Source organism: Propithecus coquereli, unplaced genomic scaffold (genome assembly GCF_000956105.1).
Source record: "Propithecus coquereli isolate 6110/MARCELLA unplaced genomic scaffold, Pcoq_1.0 Scaffold223, whole genome shotgun sequence".
Taxonomy (NCBI): domain Eukaryota; kingdom Metazoa; phylum Chordata; class Mammalia; order Primates; family Indriidae; genus Propithecus; species Propithecus coquereli.
Window position 1 is genome coordinate 3,140,628 of NW_012147523.1, and position 16,739 is coordinate 3,157,366.

The window sequence follows — 16,739 nt, forward strand, 5'->3', positions numbered from 1 at the left end:
GAGTGGAGAAAGACAGACTGACTCACTAACTGACTTGTACAGTCAAGGAAAACCTCACTGATAAGGAAGCATTTGAGCCAAGGCCTCAAGAGACCCATGTGAACTAGCATGCAAAAAATGAAACAGTAATCATCGTGGAAGACACTATGCCATTGGTTGTCCATCCAACATCCAGTTATTCCTTTCTTCACTCTAACAGAACCCTTCTTCCCTCGCCATCATGCAGCCATGCGATCAGGGGAAAGTTGGAGCCCATCTCTAACCATAGGGGTGGATCCCCATTAGTCCAAGCCAATAGTGGCCACCCAACCTCACTTACCAATGACTGGTTCAGGAAGTCAGGTGTAAGCCAATCGACACAGGGAATTGCCCTGGTCACTGTCACTGGTCCAGGAGTAGGCACACAAGCTAAGCTGGCCTAAGCAGACTTATATTTCTGTTTGGGGGAGGAGGTTTTTTCCCCCATCCATGATGGCTGTGAACAAGGAAGAATGTTGTCACAATTGCACAGCACTTGGTGACACAGCCATCCCTGGACGATGAGGGAAGCCTGGAGACAGAGCCAATACAAAGCAGAGGGCAGAGCTGGGAGCACTGCAGAGAAAAGGAGTCAGAGCCCTGATTAATCCATGCCTGGAGGCTGCTGCACTTCAAGACTCCCCATCATGTGCAATGAAGAATCTCCTTACTGTCTATGCCAGTTCCAGTTTGGTTTTTTATTTCTTAGTGTTTAAAGGTTCTTGATTATGACAATAAAAACAATAGAAGCCCACATTTCTTGAGAATTACCTTGTGCCAGGCACATTATTTACATTTGTAATTTTGTTTAATGTTACTGACAATCTTATAAGGCAAATACACTATTGTCCTTATTTGTAAAATGTAAGTGATTTTGCTCAAGGTCATGTGTGCAGTAAGTGGCAGAACCAAATCTTTTTTTTGTTGTTTGTTTGAGACAAAGTCTCGCTCTGTTGCCCAGGCTAGAATACAGTGGCATCATCACAGTTCATTGCATCCTTCGACTTCAGGGCTTGAGTGATTCTCCTGTTTCAGCCTCCCGAGTAGCTGGGACTACAGGTGTGCACCACCATGCCCCGCTAAGTTTTCTATTTTTGTAGAGATGGGGTCTTACCATGTTGCTCAGGCTGGTCTTAAACTCCTGGGCGCAAGTGATCCTCCCACCTTAGCCTCCTGAGTGACTGGGATTATAGGCATGAGGCACCCCATCTGGCAAAAGCAAAATTTTTCAGAGTTCAGAGCCTGTGCTCTTAACCACTATGGTGCTTCCACTGATAGATGAGGCAGAGGAAAAGAAAGAAGAAGGAGCTTGTGAAGAAGCCCCAGGAAGAATAGGAGATGGTGATATGATTATTAATTTTACAATTACTAATATATAATCTTGTTCTCTCCACCTGGAATACCTCATCCCTGGGACACCTTTTCCCCAGGCCCACTTCTCTGCCTAGGAACTTCTGTTTGTTCTTTAAGAACTCAACTCAGATGTCACCTCCTCTGAGGAGCCTTCCCACATCCCATCTCCCCGAACCTCCAACCTTCCGGAATCCCACAAAAATTTGCTGAGATTTCTATTATAGCCCAAGTTATACTATAAAGTGCTCATTTTCATACCTCCTTCTTGTACTAAATTCAGAACTCCTCGAGAGCAAGGACTATGTCTAATTATTCCTTGTGGTTCCAGTGCTTGGCTCAGCTCATTGCAGGTGCTCAGGGAAAGGGAGAGTGAATCAATCAATCATCACACCTAGAGGACCCTCTGTCTTACCAGGTACTGTGCTAAGAGATGCAAAGTTGAAAAGATCAGGCCTTTGGCCCCTTAAAGTTCATAAACAAATTGAGGATGTGTTCCTATCTTTCTATTCTACATTATAGAAACCCAACACAAACTAGCTTAAAAGGAAAAAAAGAATGTGGGCAGGGGACAGAATTTATTTGTCCTAGGCAGTTTACTTCTACTAATAGTTTCAGGAACAGCTGAATCTAAGATCCAAGGGATGCCAACAGTGTTATCCTCCAGATTAGGTCTCTTTCTATAACCTGCTCTTGGGTGGCTTCACCCTCAGGAATTTTTTTTCAGTGTGAAAGCCCCTCGCAGCTTCATGTTTACATTCAATTGCAGCAAAAATAGAGCTTTTTATGCCAATGGTCCTAGCAAAAGTCCTAGCACTAATTCTCAATTTTTTTAATTGAGTCACCTGCCCTTCACTGAACCCATTATAGTAACTCTAAATAGGCCCATGTCACATGTCTACCTCTGGATTTGGAAATAGGGTTGACCCCATGCAAATCATATGGATTAAAAGTGAGAGAAGGTTATTCACCAGAGGAAAATCAAGTTGTTGTTACTAAAATGGCAGGAAGATATTAGGCAAGCAAAAACCAACACATGTCCTCCATAGAGGAGATGTCCTATACATCAGTAATTATAGGGTAAGGCTAGGAGGGATGGCTGTGTTAAGGGCTTACAGCCAAAGATTAGGTAGGAGAAATGGATCATTTCAAGGACAGCTGTCCACAAACACCTTCTAGGAGGAAGTCTATGAACTAGGCCTTTTGGATAGGTAGAATTATGGTAGATGAAGATGAGGAGGCCTTTCAGATACATGGAAAGGCATGAACAAAGACAGGGAGGTGAGGATCCTTCGGAGGTTTTCCAAGTTTACTAGGAACTTTTGGGAATTAAGTCTGGGAACTTTGGTTGGGGGCTAGATTTATACATCATCTAATAAGTGCTAATCCTTTATGTAGATTTATTCCACATATGATCTCAAAAAAGAGTAATTTGGGCAGGCACCCAGAGTAGGATTATTCTTCCCATGTTACGGATGGGGCAAGTGAGGCCTAGTGCAAGAGATGCCTGCTGAGAGTTCACCCTCTTGTGTCCAGAGACGGAACAGCACAAGAAGCCCAATTTCTGCCCTCCAGCCCAGGACTGTGCCCCACCCCTCCATCCACAGTAAAAATAAAATCTGGGGTTGGAAATCACCAGGACAGCAGCTGTGGCTCAGCCCCAAGGCCAGCCTGAGGACACCTTTGGAGGAAGCTGTGGGAACAACCGTATGAGCAGAACGAAGGTGTCTGACTTGCATAATGGCCGAGAGCAGAGACTCCGGAGTCAGGCCTGGTTTTGATTCTCAGTTTCATGAGTTAAGGTGTTACCTGGGCAGATTATATAACTTCTCTAAGACTTAGATTCCTCATCTGTAAACAAGGTAAAGAACAATACCTATCTTATAGGATGGTTCATGAGGTCTGAATGAAGTATTGCATATTAAGAACTTACCATTCTCTTCCCGTCTGGTCTCGTCTCCTTTTCCTCCTCCCGTCTCGTCTCCTCTTCCGGTCTGGTCTCCTCTTCCTTGTGCGGTCTAGTCTGGTCTCCTCTTCCGGTATGGTCTCCTCTTCCTCATCCGATCTCGTCTCCTCTTCCTCATCCGGTCTTGTCTCCGGAAACCAGCAATTTCTCTACAGACTTAATGATTAGGAACAAGCATTTTACCTACGGGCTGCATGACCTTGAGAATATTATTTCACATCCATAATGCGAGGTTAATAAAAATATTTAACTCATAAGTTTATTGTAAGAATTAATGGAGATAATGTTTCTGGAGGGCTTAGCTCAATAAGAAGTAACCATTACTATCACACCTTTATAGTTAAAATTTGGTAAAAACATAACATTTTAAATGGTGTCATTTAGAGCAATAAAGCTATTAGGAAACTTTGGTACTGACTTAAAAAGAAGTTTTAAAATCTTTATTATACCTGTGGGATATATGGATTCACCATTCAATGCCTTGTCAAAGGTATATTGAGCATCTACTAGCACGACTGTCAGGCACAGAAATACAGATATGGTCCCCACCCTTAAGGAGACCACACTCTGTGGTACAGGCCATCAAAAAGAGATAATTCTAAAATAATATAATTATTACGATGATCAAAATAAGTCCAAGAAGCTTCCAGACACTGATGACTACCAGAAGCAACCTCCTGGGAAGATGAGTTTTTAAACACGTTGTGGTAATCCCTCCTGGTTGTCCCCTAAATCCATTCTCCACTTCCTAAACAATAGAACTTTTAGAAAAGACTACATCTCCCAGCCTCTTTTACAGCTAGGTAAAGTTTCGGCCAATGGGATGTGAGGGGAAGTAATGTATGCAACTTCCAAGTACTGTGCTTCAGTGGAAGGTGTGTGCCCTCCCTGCCCCCATTCCTCTCTTCCCATTATGGTGCACCACATAAAGGAGAGACGCTCCCTCATAATGGCAGAGCAACAATGTGCAAGGAATCTGGCCTCCTAGCAGCGCTGTCATGTCATATCTGACTTTCTTTTTTTAAACAAAGTGTCTCACTCTGTTGCCCAGACTGGAGTGCAGTGGTGTGATCATAGCTCACTGCATCCTTGAACTCCTGGGCTCAAGCGATCCTCCTACCTCAGCCTCCCAAGTAGCTGGGACCACAGGCACGTGCCACCACACTCTGCTAATTTTTAAATTTTTGGTAGTGATAGAAATCTCTCTATGTTGCCCAGGCTGATCTCAAACTCCTGGCCTCAAGCAATCCTCCCTCCTCAGCCTCCCAAAGTACTGCGATTACAGGCCCTGTACCCAGCCATCTTTCTGACTTTTACATGAGAGAGAAATAAACATCTGTTTTGTTTGAGCCTATTGTGATTTCCTCTAATTTGGTCTTGAGGTCTCTCTCCAGAGGGCAGCTATAAATTCTAGGCTTGCCTTGATGGGGCTCCAGGGGAGTTGATCATGGATGTGCACCGTGTGCCTTTCACAGGAAACTTCTTTATCCCGACCTAATGCCTAAGTGTCCCACCTATGACCAGGTTCCCCTCCCACAGAACACTTGTTTCTACTGGCAGACACCCTTGTGGCTCTCGTCTAATCTGTGTCCAGTTTATTTCTGCCAAGAGAGTCACTGTCTAGGAGAGCCCTGGAGGGGAGGAGAGTTAGGTTTGAATGTGTCAGTCAGGTGAGACACAGAGGAGGCAGACCGAAAAAGCACATGATATAACAGAGGCATTTTTATTACTCGCTGATCCGTGAGAGAAGAGGGATGCCCACAAGGGCTGACGGGAAGTCTGGAGAAAAGAAGTGGGAAGCAAGAGAGAAAGAGAGGGATTTGTGGGCCAAAGCCTTACTGGGGTCCCGGGAAGCACCCAAGCAAGTTTCCCTCAGGGAGTCCCAGTTGGTAGGTTTAGAGCAAGCAAGCTTAGCACCGTGGAGCTCCACCGTGCCTGAGGGGAGTCACTGCAGCATATCTGGGCCATCCGCGCAGGGTACAGGGGGCTGCTGGGGTGAGTCAAGTAGGCTGTGTCTAGCTGTCCCATAGGGAGGTGGTCACCAGGGGGTGTTTGTACAAGGCAGATATCTTGATCAACCACATTGAGGAACTGGGGGAAGAAGTGGAAACGGTGTCTAGCATGACTGAGCCCTGCTTTGGGCATGAGAAAGTCCAATTTATATTCAAGATGGATGCTGAGGCAACAGAAAATTATAGGGATTCACTACAGAGCCATTATTATTTTGGAACTCTGTCACATGCAGACAAATATGTTTACAGAATAATATGCAGATTTGCAGATTTCCTACCTTTGGAAATTATAATGTAATAGATCTATAGTAAAGCCCAAGCAAATATCAGTATTTTTTTTTTTTTTTGAGACAGAGTCTTACTTTGTTGCCCTGGGTAGAGTGCAGTGGCATCATCATAGCTCACTGCAGCCTCAAACTCCTAGGCTCAAGCAATCCTCCTGCCTCAGCCTCCCGAGTAGCTGGGACTACAAGCATGCCACAATGCCCAGCTAAGTTTTCTATTTTTTTCTTTTTTCTTTTTTTTTAAGTAGGGACGGGGTCTCGCTCTTGCTCAGGCTGGTCTTGAACTCTTGGCCTCAAGCGATCCTCTGGCTGCAGCCTCCCAAAGAGCTAGGATTATACGTGTGAGCCACTGTGCCCAGTCTTATTTTTAGGGCTTCCTTTCTTTGTTTTTTCTTTGAGGCAGGGTATCGCTCTGTCACCCAGGCTACAGTGCAGTGGCATCATGAGAGCTCACTGCAACCTCAAACTCTTGGGCTCAGATGATCCTCCTGCCTCAGCCTCCTGCATAGCTGGGACTAGAGGCGAGGACCACCACGCCTGGCTAATTTTTCTATTTTTTTGTAGAGACAGGGGTCTTGCTCTTACTCAGGTTCAGGGCTTCTGATGTATAAAATTAGACTAATCCTCAAGAGAGTCATGGTTTTAATTAGAATTTAATCAACATTAAGATTGAACATTCTGGCCGGGCGCGGTGGCTCACGCCTGTAATCCTAGCTCTCTGGGAGGCCGAGGTGGGCAGATTGTTTGAGCTCAGGAGTTCGAAACCAGCCTGAGCAAGAGTGAGACCCCGTCTCTACTAAAATTAGAGAGAAATTACTAAAAATATATACAAAAAATTAGCATGGTGGTGCATGCTTGTAGTCCCAGCTACTCGGGAGGCTGAGGCAGGAGGATTGCTTGAGCCCAGGAGTTTGAGGTTGCTGTGAGCTAGGCTGACGCCACGGCACTCTAGCCCGGGCAACACAGTGAGACTCTGTCTCAAAAAAAAAAAAAAAGATTGAACATTTTATATGCTTTTGGACATTTATATTTCTTTTTAAAATTTTCTTGTTCATATTGTTGCCTATATGATGTTCATCTGTTTCTAGTTGGCAGAACTATACGTATATAAAAGATTATAATCCCTTGTCTGATATGCAGATATGCAGAATGCAAATAATTCTCCAGTGTGTTCTTCGCCTTTCAATTTTTTTATAAATTGAATTTATAGTTTATTCAATTTATTTTTATAAAGTTGCAATTTATAAAAATACAATTTATTTTTATAAAGTTAACACTATTAATATTTTCCATGATGATTCTTCTTAGAAAAGCCTCTGCGTCTCAAGAGTACATTAATAATCATGTATATTATACCATTTTTCTAAACCATTTGGTATTTCATTTTATGAGGCTATTTGGAGGACTAATATTTAAATTATAATATACTATTAGACATACAAATGTACGTATGTACACACATATATATTTTTGTACCTTCTCTTTTGTTCCATTAAGCTATCTGTAGCAATATCCTAACAATTTATTTTATTTTTTGAATAATGTAATACTTTATTAGGTACTTTATTTATTGACACAAAACATTTTTACATCTATTTGTTCAAGGCTTGCATTATGTACAAGGAAAATCAATTGAATTTATAGGCATCCCAAACCAAAATGTTAACTGGTAAGGTAAGGCCCGTCTTACTCATTTTTTAAAATGTCTACTTCCCTTCCCTGCAAAAAGATTATGCATCCCTACCTATATGCACATGTGGAAGATTAAAGATGACCATGAATTCCTCAATACTCCTCCCATCCAGAAATGCAGTCTACATCCTCTCCTCTTGGGGCGCTGGATCACTATGGTGGATATGATATCATGCCAGCTTCCTACACTTTAAGAGACTGGGCCCTTGCACTTCCTGTCTCTTGGGACACTGTTTCTGTGGAGAGATGTGATGGCTAGAGCTACCGCAGCCATCTTGTAACCACAAGTCAACAAACCTGAGAATTAAAAGCCAACATATTAAGAAACAGAAGGATAAAAGATCTTGAATTCTCAATAATATTGTTGAGCTACTCAATAACTCTAGGACTGCCTACCACCAGAGACATCTTATAGTGTGAGATGATTGTCTTAATTGTTTAAGCCAGTGTTAGTTGGTAATTCTGTAATTTGTAGCCAAAACCAAATTAACTAGTATATAGTTAATCTGTTGATTTTGCTTGTCCAGCATGCAGCCCCCTTCTTTTGATAACAACATTCTGATATTCCTTTAGGGAATCAACATACACACACACATTGCATTTGGTTCAAGAGGGATTGACTATAATCTCTAGTTCTGGGGCGAGCGTACGACCAGAGATGGCTAATTAGAGTGTTGCATTTACCTGGCTACAGTGGATGGGCCGATGAGATTTATTTCTGGGACTTTTGACAGCACTGTTGGGAAAGAGAGGCTCTCTTTTAATTGGGGTTGCTGCTTACGAAAGAGACCAACACAGAGGACAGTGGAGTTGAGAAATGAAAAGACTAATTTCTGATGATATTATTGAGCCTTTGGGACACACCTTTGCCTGATCTACCTTTGGACTTTTCTTCCATTTATATGAACCAATAAATTCCTTTTATTTCATAAGCCACTTAATAACTAAAAGAATACAGACTGACACAGGCCAGAGTCCAGACTTACGGATGAGGCCAAGGACCTCCGCTGAAATAAAGCAGGGCATCTCCTGCAGGCACGGCCAGAGCTCTCTGCTGCAGAAATAGAATCTCATGGTTTTTTGTGACTTTTACACTCTATTCTGTGATATATCAATGTTTGAACATCCTACTGTGAAAACAAGATTACTCTCCAAATCTAGAAGGGTATGCATTGTTTGTCACTTTCACATCATCTCTGCCCCATCCCACCAACCCCCATCACACTGGCATGCACCCATGGGATCAGCAAAAACCCACGTAAGAGACCAGACTTCAAGGGCCCCTCCATTTGGTCAACCAAACACTAATGGACATCTCTTCTTCAGCCTGAGCCATCATTCCCCCTTCTTCTGATAACAGTACCTCATTTTCCTTTATGCAACCACTTCTCACACCATCCTGAGTCCTCAGACTTTATTTCCTGGCTCTAGGAATCAGCACATGACACAGGCCCAGTCAATGAGAGTGTTCCATTCCCCTGGAGATGGGGACAAGACCTCAGACTCAGCCAATGATACTTTTTGCTTGGAATTACTGGAATAAGAAAATCTCTCCCGGCCAGATGACTAGGCTGGCAGGATGGAAGCCTGGAGCTGCTGGTGGCCATTCCCCACCACGAGGAAAGAGCCACCCTGAGGATGAAGCTAAAACAAAAGAAAGCCAAGTTGAGAGATGGCGAATAACTGACTCTTGATAACATCATTTTTGCCCTTGGATCCAGCTGCGCCTGAAGACAGATACTTCCAGACTTTTTAATTACAGGAGCTCATATTATAAAATCCCTTTTTTACTTAAGTCACATTGAGTTGCGTTTTTAGTCATTTGCAACCAAAACCTTGCTGGCTGGTTCACAGATCTGGGATCAAATGAACTAGACTTTAGTACACACCCTTCCAGCTTTCCTTCCTTGGTCCTAAATAGAGTTCAGTTTGGAAGTAAGAATACAGTTTATTGGGGCCCCGTGCCCACGGGGGCTGAGGGTGAATTCCAGGTAGGTACTGGTCTGCCTGAGCTAGACGAAGGCACAAAAGGAGTCACTTCAAGATGCGGATGCTCATTTTTTGCTCGATGTTCATCTTCTCCAGGGACTGGCGGAGAAAATGGGTGCTAGTCAAGAGGCACGAATCCCAGTCCTCTATGTCTCCACCTCCTCCCCCAGGTTCTACCCATCCCAACGACTCCACTGCCCCCTTCTTCTTCTCCTTTGAACATCATTCCTCTTGTCCATCTGTCCCAGGGACTCTTGATCTCAACTCCCCAGTCCCAGTCCTAGGGACATTCTGACCTTGGCGAACTCCAGGAAGGACACAGCCCCGTCCCCGTCTTCATCAGCCTCCTGCACCGTGCGGTCAGCGATGCTCTCCAGCTGCTCTTCTGTCACCTGTACCCCAACCATCAGCCGGAGAACCTGGGAGGTAAGGGAAGAGGCAGCCATAAAGAGGAGATACAAAGGCTACTCTCCCATCCTCAAAACCCTGCCCACCTCACCCCAAAAGCTATTACCAGTTTCATAATCCATCCTTTATCCATGTTTCACCCCATCCCAGTCACTTTCCCCCATATCCCCCAATAATTTCCCACTGCCTCACCATGCAATCTCCCATCTAGCCCACACTCCTCTCAGCAACCTATCCAGACTCATCGCCCAGCTTATAACCCAACTTTGTCCAGCCTCCACACCCAATTCATCACCTCTTCAGAGTTTCTCAATCTCGGCACTATGGAGGCTTGACACCAGATAATGCCTTGGTGTGGGAGGCTGTCCTATGTATTATACAATGTATAGCGACATCCCTGACCTCCACCCACTAGATACCAGCAGCACACTCTCTCGCCAAGTGTGACAACACAAAGTGTCTCCAGATATTGCCAAATCTTCAGTCAAGGGGCACAATGACCCCCAGCTGAGAATCCCTGATCTATTGCCGACCTCACCCAACTGCTACCCACTCGACCTCCCAATTAACCCATGCTCCAACCCCATCCATTCCCATTTCCCATCCCATACCCTGATCATCTGCATCCCCCATCCACCAGCCCTCCCACCCTCCACACATCACATCTCCCACCCTGGCATTCGTCCAACCTGCAGCATCTCCTGCCTGGAGATCTTCCCATCTCGATCCAGGTCATAGAGCTGAAATGCAACTGGGAAGAGAGTGGAAGGGGGAAAGGCAGGTGGGTCTTCCCTGGTTCTCCTCCAGGAGAAGGTCACCCCAGAGGAGTGGCGTGGTTGTCACTAGGCTCATGAAGGGAGTGGAAGATTCCTGGGGCCTCTCCCTGGTGTGGGTAAACCTGCGGTCTCACTTGGGCGGGTCTCCACAAACTCACAGCGAAGTTTGTTCATTCTGCTGTTGAGGGGTTCAGGTTGCTTGGGGTCTCGCATCCCTGTGTCCTCCTCTTCTATAGGTCGAAAATGAGCCAGGACCCTGACAAAGCCTGAGAAATCCACTTGCAGACTCCTGGGGGCATGGAACGGAGGGAGGCAGCGGTCACCTTAGCCATCCCTCTGCCTCGGTCTCTAACTAACCTCCCCTCCCACCCAACTGACTCAGGTTTTTCCGCTTCTGCTGCAGCAGGGCCTCACCCGTCTGGGAAGAAGCTGTCTATAATCCGGTCTCCCAGGGGGTTCACGGCCAGCGCCCCAATCTGCTGGAGATCCATGCGACTGCAAAGTCAAAGTTCAAAGTGGGTAGGGCAAGACGGCAGACGGAGGCGGGGGTGGGGGCGTCAAACAGGGAAAAGGGGTCCGAAGGACAGAGGCGAGACTCCCCCTCACCTCAGGTAGCCCTTCTTGTTCCTGTCCAGTGCCCGGAACCGGTGGTGCAGGCGGAGCAGACAGGCCTGCGAGACTGCGGGGGAAAGCGCACGGGTGACAAGAAGCACGCTCTGGAGCCCGCTCAGGACGGCCGGGAGACGCGCGGGGGACAGACAGGGGAGAGGGGCTTGCTGGAGGGAACGTTCACCCCGGGAACCCGGGGAGGCGGGGCTGGGGCGGGAGCGATGTGCGACCCCACGAAGCGCCAAGCTCGAGACCCGGGCGGCTCGCGAGCGTCCTGGCGCTCCCCTCCCGGAAACAAGGGACCAAAGTCAACCCTCCGCTCGCCATCAGCTTTGCCTTCAGCCTCGATCCGGACTCGAGGACGCCGGGTTCCTGGACTGCTCTGGCCCCAGCCCGGTGAACTCGGACCGTCCTCACGCCCCCAGGTTAACGCGCCCCTAGCCCTGCGGTCCCCGACTCTTGGGTCTTGGTCTCCCAGCTCCAGGGTCCCCGACTCCCTCGGCCCAGCCCCTCCTCCCGGTCCCCAGCGCCGTCGCCCGCACTCACAGCCCGTCTCCCGCCGAATGCTGTCCACGTCGGGGATGACCGCGGCGCGGGAGCTGCGCGAGCCCATGGCCACGGCCGCCGGTCCTCTCGTCCCGCCCCGGAGGCGCGGCCGCCCCGCTGGCCCTAGGGCCAAAGGCCTGGAGGGCAGCCAGGCTCCAGGGCCCCGCGTTCCTCGCCTCCCACCCGCGACCCGGGCGAATAGAAAACAATCGCCAGGGCGGCGGGTCAGAGGGCGGCGCAAACAACGCTGGTTTCAGCCCCGCGAGCCCGAGGTAGGCGCGGGGAGAGGCCGGGAGACGCGGCGCCCCGCCTTCCCCGCGCCTCCCTCGGGGCCGCGATCTCACGGTCAGCCCGGCACCGACCCCGCGCCGACCCGTCCTCCGGGGCCGGCGCCGGCGCCCCCAGCCCCGTCGAAGCTCAGTATGGCCCGGAGGCCTGACCGGGTCTGTGGACAGAGGCCAGGTCCTGCTGGGAAGGGCGTGCCGCATGGGAAGGGGAGCTGGACGGTTGGTCCCGTCCCGCTTGGCCCAGCCTGACCGGGAGCAGGGAGAGACACTGACCGGCTCCCAAAGCGGGGGCCGGTGGGGAGGGGTTGTGCGGTCAAGGGTGGGGCTGGGTTAAGTGGAAAGAGCACGGGCTTTGGAGGACTCACGTTGGAATTTCAGCCGCGCTGCGAACTCTGGACAAGCCGGTGTATCTTGCTTGCATCTCTTTTGTTTGGTCCCTGTAGCGTTATTGTTGTGTCATTGAGCCAGTGCTTCAGATTTGGGAGATTTAACCAAAAATCCGCATTCCTGGATTTTCCTGAAAAATCAGAAGTTCTGACACCACGAGGCTGGGGGTTGTCCACTCACCGCAGTCCCACCTAGCCCGGTGCACGCCCTTATGCGCCCCATGGCCCCTGGCGGAGCCCCAGACTGGGAAGGACTTCCTCCTCCGACCAGCCCTCAGGAACCGTGGAATTCCGCAGCCTGAGAGAGGGCGATGAACATCACTGTGACAGGGCTTGAACTCATCATAATGACAACAACAAGGGCTCCTGTTTATGGCACTTTGCTAAGCGCTGCATGTGCGTTAGTTCACAACCTAGCCCCCGCTAGGCTGCCTTCCTCTCCATTGTATGTGGCCGAGGCTGCCAAGGGGGCTACTTGTGAACGATTGTAAAGCACAGGTTCTCAGTGGGGCCCATATGGCCCCCGACGGGGCAAAAAACGCATTTTTTTTAATGTATAAAGCACAGGCATACATACAGTATGTAAATAGATATACAGGATATCTGTGGCATTAAAATTTCATGGGGAAAGCACGATAGGGGGGAATATCTTAAAATACTCCTGGGGGGTGATAATGAAAAAGAGTTTGGGAAACTGAGTCGTAAAGGAACAAGCACCACAGGTGTCCAGTTTTGAAACTATCGTTACCCCCCTTCTCCCATCACAATCACACATATTCACAAATCTCTCAGGGAAAAACAATGCAAGCAGTTGATTACAAGGGCTCAAGTTCATATCCCCCCTGGAGAGAGAGAAGCTGGAGAAACAGTTTATCCTCCAGCCTCAGGCAGAAGCTTGCATCAGATGAGCCTTGAAAATATTGATCTAAGAAGTGCTTGTTTCTCTTTCGGATACCCCAAGGATTAAGCAACTGGCATAAGGAATGCTTGATTCCCTTTCAGACACCCCCCAAGGACTAAAGCATGCGGGAAATCACACTCTTCCCTAATGAAGCTCAACATTCGCTCCAGTCCCCAGCTGTGAGTCAGGCTGTGAGTGTAGCTTGGGTTCGGTTCTGAACCCAGGAGGGGATGAGAGCCCCTGGAAAGTTGCAATAATCACCTCGGGCCATTTTTGGATGCTGATCTTGGAAAGGGCTTCTCCAGCCTTGATCTGAGTCAACACTGCAGCAAAGTCAATTAGACCAGCGAGTAATTAACAACCCCCCCCACACACACACACCATACACAACCCTTAAGGAGAGCACTATGCTAGAATCCATGTCTGCTTCATGTACGCAAGTGGGTTTAAATCAACTTCACAATACATGCAAATGCCCAAATCTTTTCAGGGTATTTAAGGAGGAGATGTCTGGGGGAAATTTTCATCTACAGAATCTGTTAGGCTAAATTCAGGCTAAACATTTGTTTTTTGCTTTTTTTTTTTATTCTGATATTCATAGAATTGGCTTTTTTATTTTTTATTTTATTTTTATTTCAGACTATTACAGGGGTACAAATGCTTTGCTTACCTAAATTGCCTTTGTACTGCCCAAGTCAGAGCTACAAGCGTGCCCATCCCCCAGACAGCACCCACTGCACCCAATAGGTGTGAATTTACCCATCCCCTCCTCTGCCCTCCCACCTGCCCAACACCTGATGAATAATTCCACATGTGCACATAAGTGTTGATCAATTAGTACCAATTTAATGGCGAGTACATGTGGTGTTTTTTTTCCATTCTTGTGATACTTCACTTAGAAGAATGGGCTCCAGCTCCATCCAGGAAAATATAAGAGGTAATTCACCATTTTTTATGGCTAAGTAGTACTCCATGGTATACATATACCACATTTTATTAATCCTCTCATGTATTGATGGGCACTTGGGTTGTTTCCATGTCTTTGCAATTGTGAATTGTGCTGCTAGAAACATTCCAGTGCAGATGGCTTTTTATAGAATGTTTTTTTTTTTCCTTTGGGTAAATACCCAGTAGTGGGATTGCTGGATCAAATAGTAGTTCTACTTGTAGCTCTTTGAGGTATCTCCATACTACTTTCCATAGAGGTTGTACTAGTTTGCAGTCCCACCAGCAGTGTATGAGTGTTCCTATCTCTCCACATGCATGCCAACATTTGTTATTTTGACTTTTTGATAAAAGCCTTTCTCGCTGGAGTTAAGTGATTTTTGCTTTAAAGCTACAAGAAAGTTGCTAGCCATCCATTTTTCAACTAAAAAAAAATGAACATGCAAGAAAACTCAGGAAAATATAGAGACAGAACATTTACTACTCAATAATAAAAAGATAAACGACCCAATTTTAGAAATGGGCAAAGGACTTGAATAGAAATTTCTCCAAAGAAGATATAGGAATGGCAATAAGTACGTGAAAAGATTCTCAGCATCATTAGTCATCAGGGAAATACAAATTAAGCCACAATGAGATACCACTTCACACTCACTAGGATGGTTAACATTAAAACAAACGAACAAAAACAACACACATAATAAGTCTTGGAGAAGATATAGAGAAATTAGAAACCTCATACATTGCTGGTGGAAATGTAAAATGATGCAGTTGCTGTAGAAAACAGTTTGAAGATTTCTCAATAAGTTAAATAAAATTACCAAATGACCTAGCAATTCCACTCCTAGGTATAGACCCAAAAGAACTGGAAATAGGTGTTCAAACAAAAACTTGTAGTGAATGTTCATAGCAACACTACTCACAATAGCCAAAAGGTGGAAATAATCCAAATGTTCAACTGATGAATAGATAAACAAAATGTGGCATATTCATACAATGGAATATTATTTGGCCATAAAAAGTAATGAAGTACTGATATATGCCACAACATGGATGAACCTTGAAAATATTAAAGTAAAATAAACCAGCCACAAATACCACATGTTACATGATTCTATTTACATGAAATGTCAATAATAGGCAAAGCTATAGGGACAGAAAGTAGATTAGTGGTTGTTGAGGGCTGGGGGAGGTGGGGAGAAAGGGGACAGCTAAAGTGTACAGGTTTCTTTCTGAGGTGACAAAAATGTTCTAAAATTGACTGTGGTAATGGTTGCACATCTCTGTGAATATACTATTCACACTTTAAATGAGCTAATTGTAAGGAATATGAATTATATCTCAATAAAGCCATTTTTTAAGAAAAAGAGCCAGGAAAGCTCTGGAACAAAAAACAATGAAGGCAAACTAATGCTAACAGATTTTTAAATGTATTATAAAAGTACAATGTGTGTTGTAATGGTGCAGGAATAGAAAGATAAGAAACAGACAAGAAAGTCAGAAATAGACCCAAATACATATGGTAATTTGGCATGTAATAAAAGTGACATTTCAAATCAGTGGGGAAAATGTGGATTATTCAATAAATGTCATTTGGGACATCTGTCTTTTGGGGAAAAAATAAAGCTGCACCCCTACCTTCGTATACTAAAATAAATTCCAGATAGAATAGAGATTTAAATGCAAAATGAGGCCAGGCATGGTAGCTCATGCCTATAATCCCAACACTTTGGGAGGCTGAGGCAGGAGGATCACTTGAGGCCAGGAGTTCAAGACCAGCCTGGGCAATATGGCAAGACCCCATCTCTACAAAAAATTTAAAAATTAGCCGGGCATGGTGGTATACTCCCATAGCCCCAGCTACTTGGGAGGCTGAAGCAGGAGGATTGCTTAAGCCTAGGAGTTAGAGGCTGCAGTGAGATATGGTATCACCACTGCACTCCAGCCTGGGTGATAGAGCAAGCCCTTGTCTCTAAAACAAAACAAAAAAAAAATGCAAAATGAAACCATGTAACACTAGAAGAAATCTTTTGTTATAGTATTGAATAGGAGGTCTTTCTAAACATGAAACAAAACACAAAAATCATAGAGAAAAGACTGACAAATTTGACTACTTGAAAATTAAAACCTCTGCATGGCTAAATATATATATATACACACACTCGCAAATATACATATGTGCATACAAACATACATACATATGTGTATATGTATATATCAAAGCCAAAAGGACAAACTGGGGAAAATATTCACAGTTTATATAAAAGATAAAAGATAACTCAATAGAAAAAAATTGGGATAAAGTGAGAAATAGACATGGTCAATAGCGTAAAAAGATGCTCAACCTCACAAAGTTTAAAAATACAAACTAAAACAAAGGACTATTTTCATCTTTGATGTGTTCAAAACTGCAAGAATACAGGTCGAGAACATCAAGTAAGCAAGGCATCTCACAGGGTCCTTTAGAACAAAAGTATGATAGGACACAGTGGTAGGGTTTTAAGTTGGAGGATGTGATAATTCAAATTCCGTTTTAAGGCCGGGCGCGGTGGCTCACGCCTGTAATCCTA

The 16,739-nt window shown here is 45.7% G+C and overlaps 2 protein-coding genes across 2 annotated transcripts in view; one reads left to right on the top strand and one right to left on the bottom strand.

Annotated features, from left to right (window-relative positions):
- Positions 1-9,193: 9,193 nt before the first annotated feature.
- On the bottom strand, positions 9,194-11,721 carry CHP2 (calcineurin-like EF-hand protein 2). Its single transcript, XM_012644964.1, has 7 exons — positions 11,651-11,721; positions 11,102-11,174; positions 10,910-10,990; positions 10,654-10,784; positions 10,409-10,470; positions 9,608-9,730; positions 9,194-9,410 (listed from the first exon to the last, which is right to left on the bottom strand). Exons 1-7 carry the CDS (start codon positions 11,715-11,717, stop codon positions 9,357-9,359), a joined length of 591 nt encoding a protein of 196 aa, XP_012500418.1. The 5' UTR covers positions 11,718-11,721; the 3' UTR covers positions 9,194-9,356.
- ERN2 (endoplasmic reticulum to nucleus signaling 2) overlaps positions 11,716-16,739 on the top strand; it is a 44,314-nt gene continuing 39,290 nt past the window's right edge. The window contains 1 exon segment of the mRNA XM_012644934.1: positions 11,716-12,070. Coding sequence (XP_012500388.1) covers positions 11,716-12,070 — 355 coding nt within the window.

Excerpts from the sequence above, each read along its gene's own strand:
- CHP2 (XM_012644964.1), bottom strand. The coding sequence starts at position 11,717 with ATGGGCTCGCGCAGCTCCCGCGCCGCGGTCATCCCCGACGTGGACAGC. Across the intron at positions 9,731-10,408 it reads CCAGGCAGGAGATGCTGCAG|GTTCTCCGGCTGATGGTTGG; the intron begins GTTGGACGAATG and ends CTTACCTCCCAG. Across the intron at positions 9,411-9,607 it reads CCTTCCTGGAGTTCGCCAAG|TCCCTGGAGAAGATGAACAT; the intron begins GTCAGAATGTCC and ends TTTCTCCGCCAG.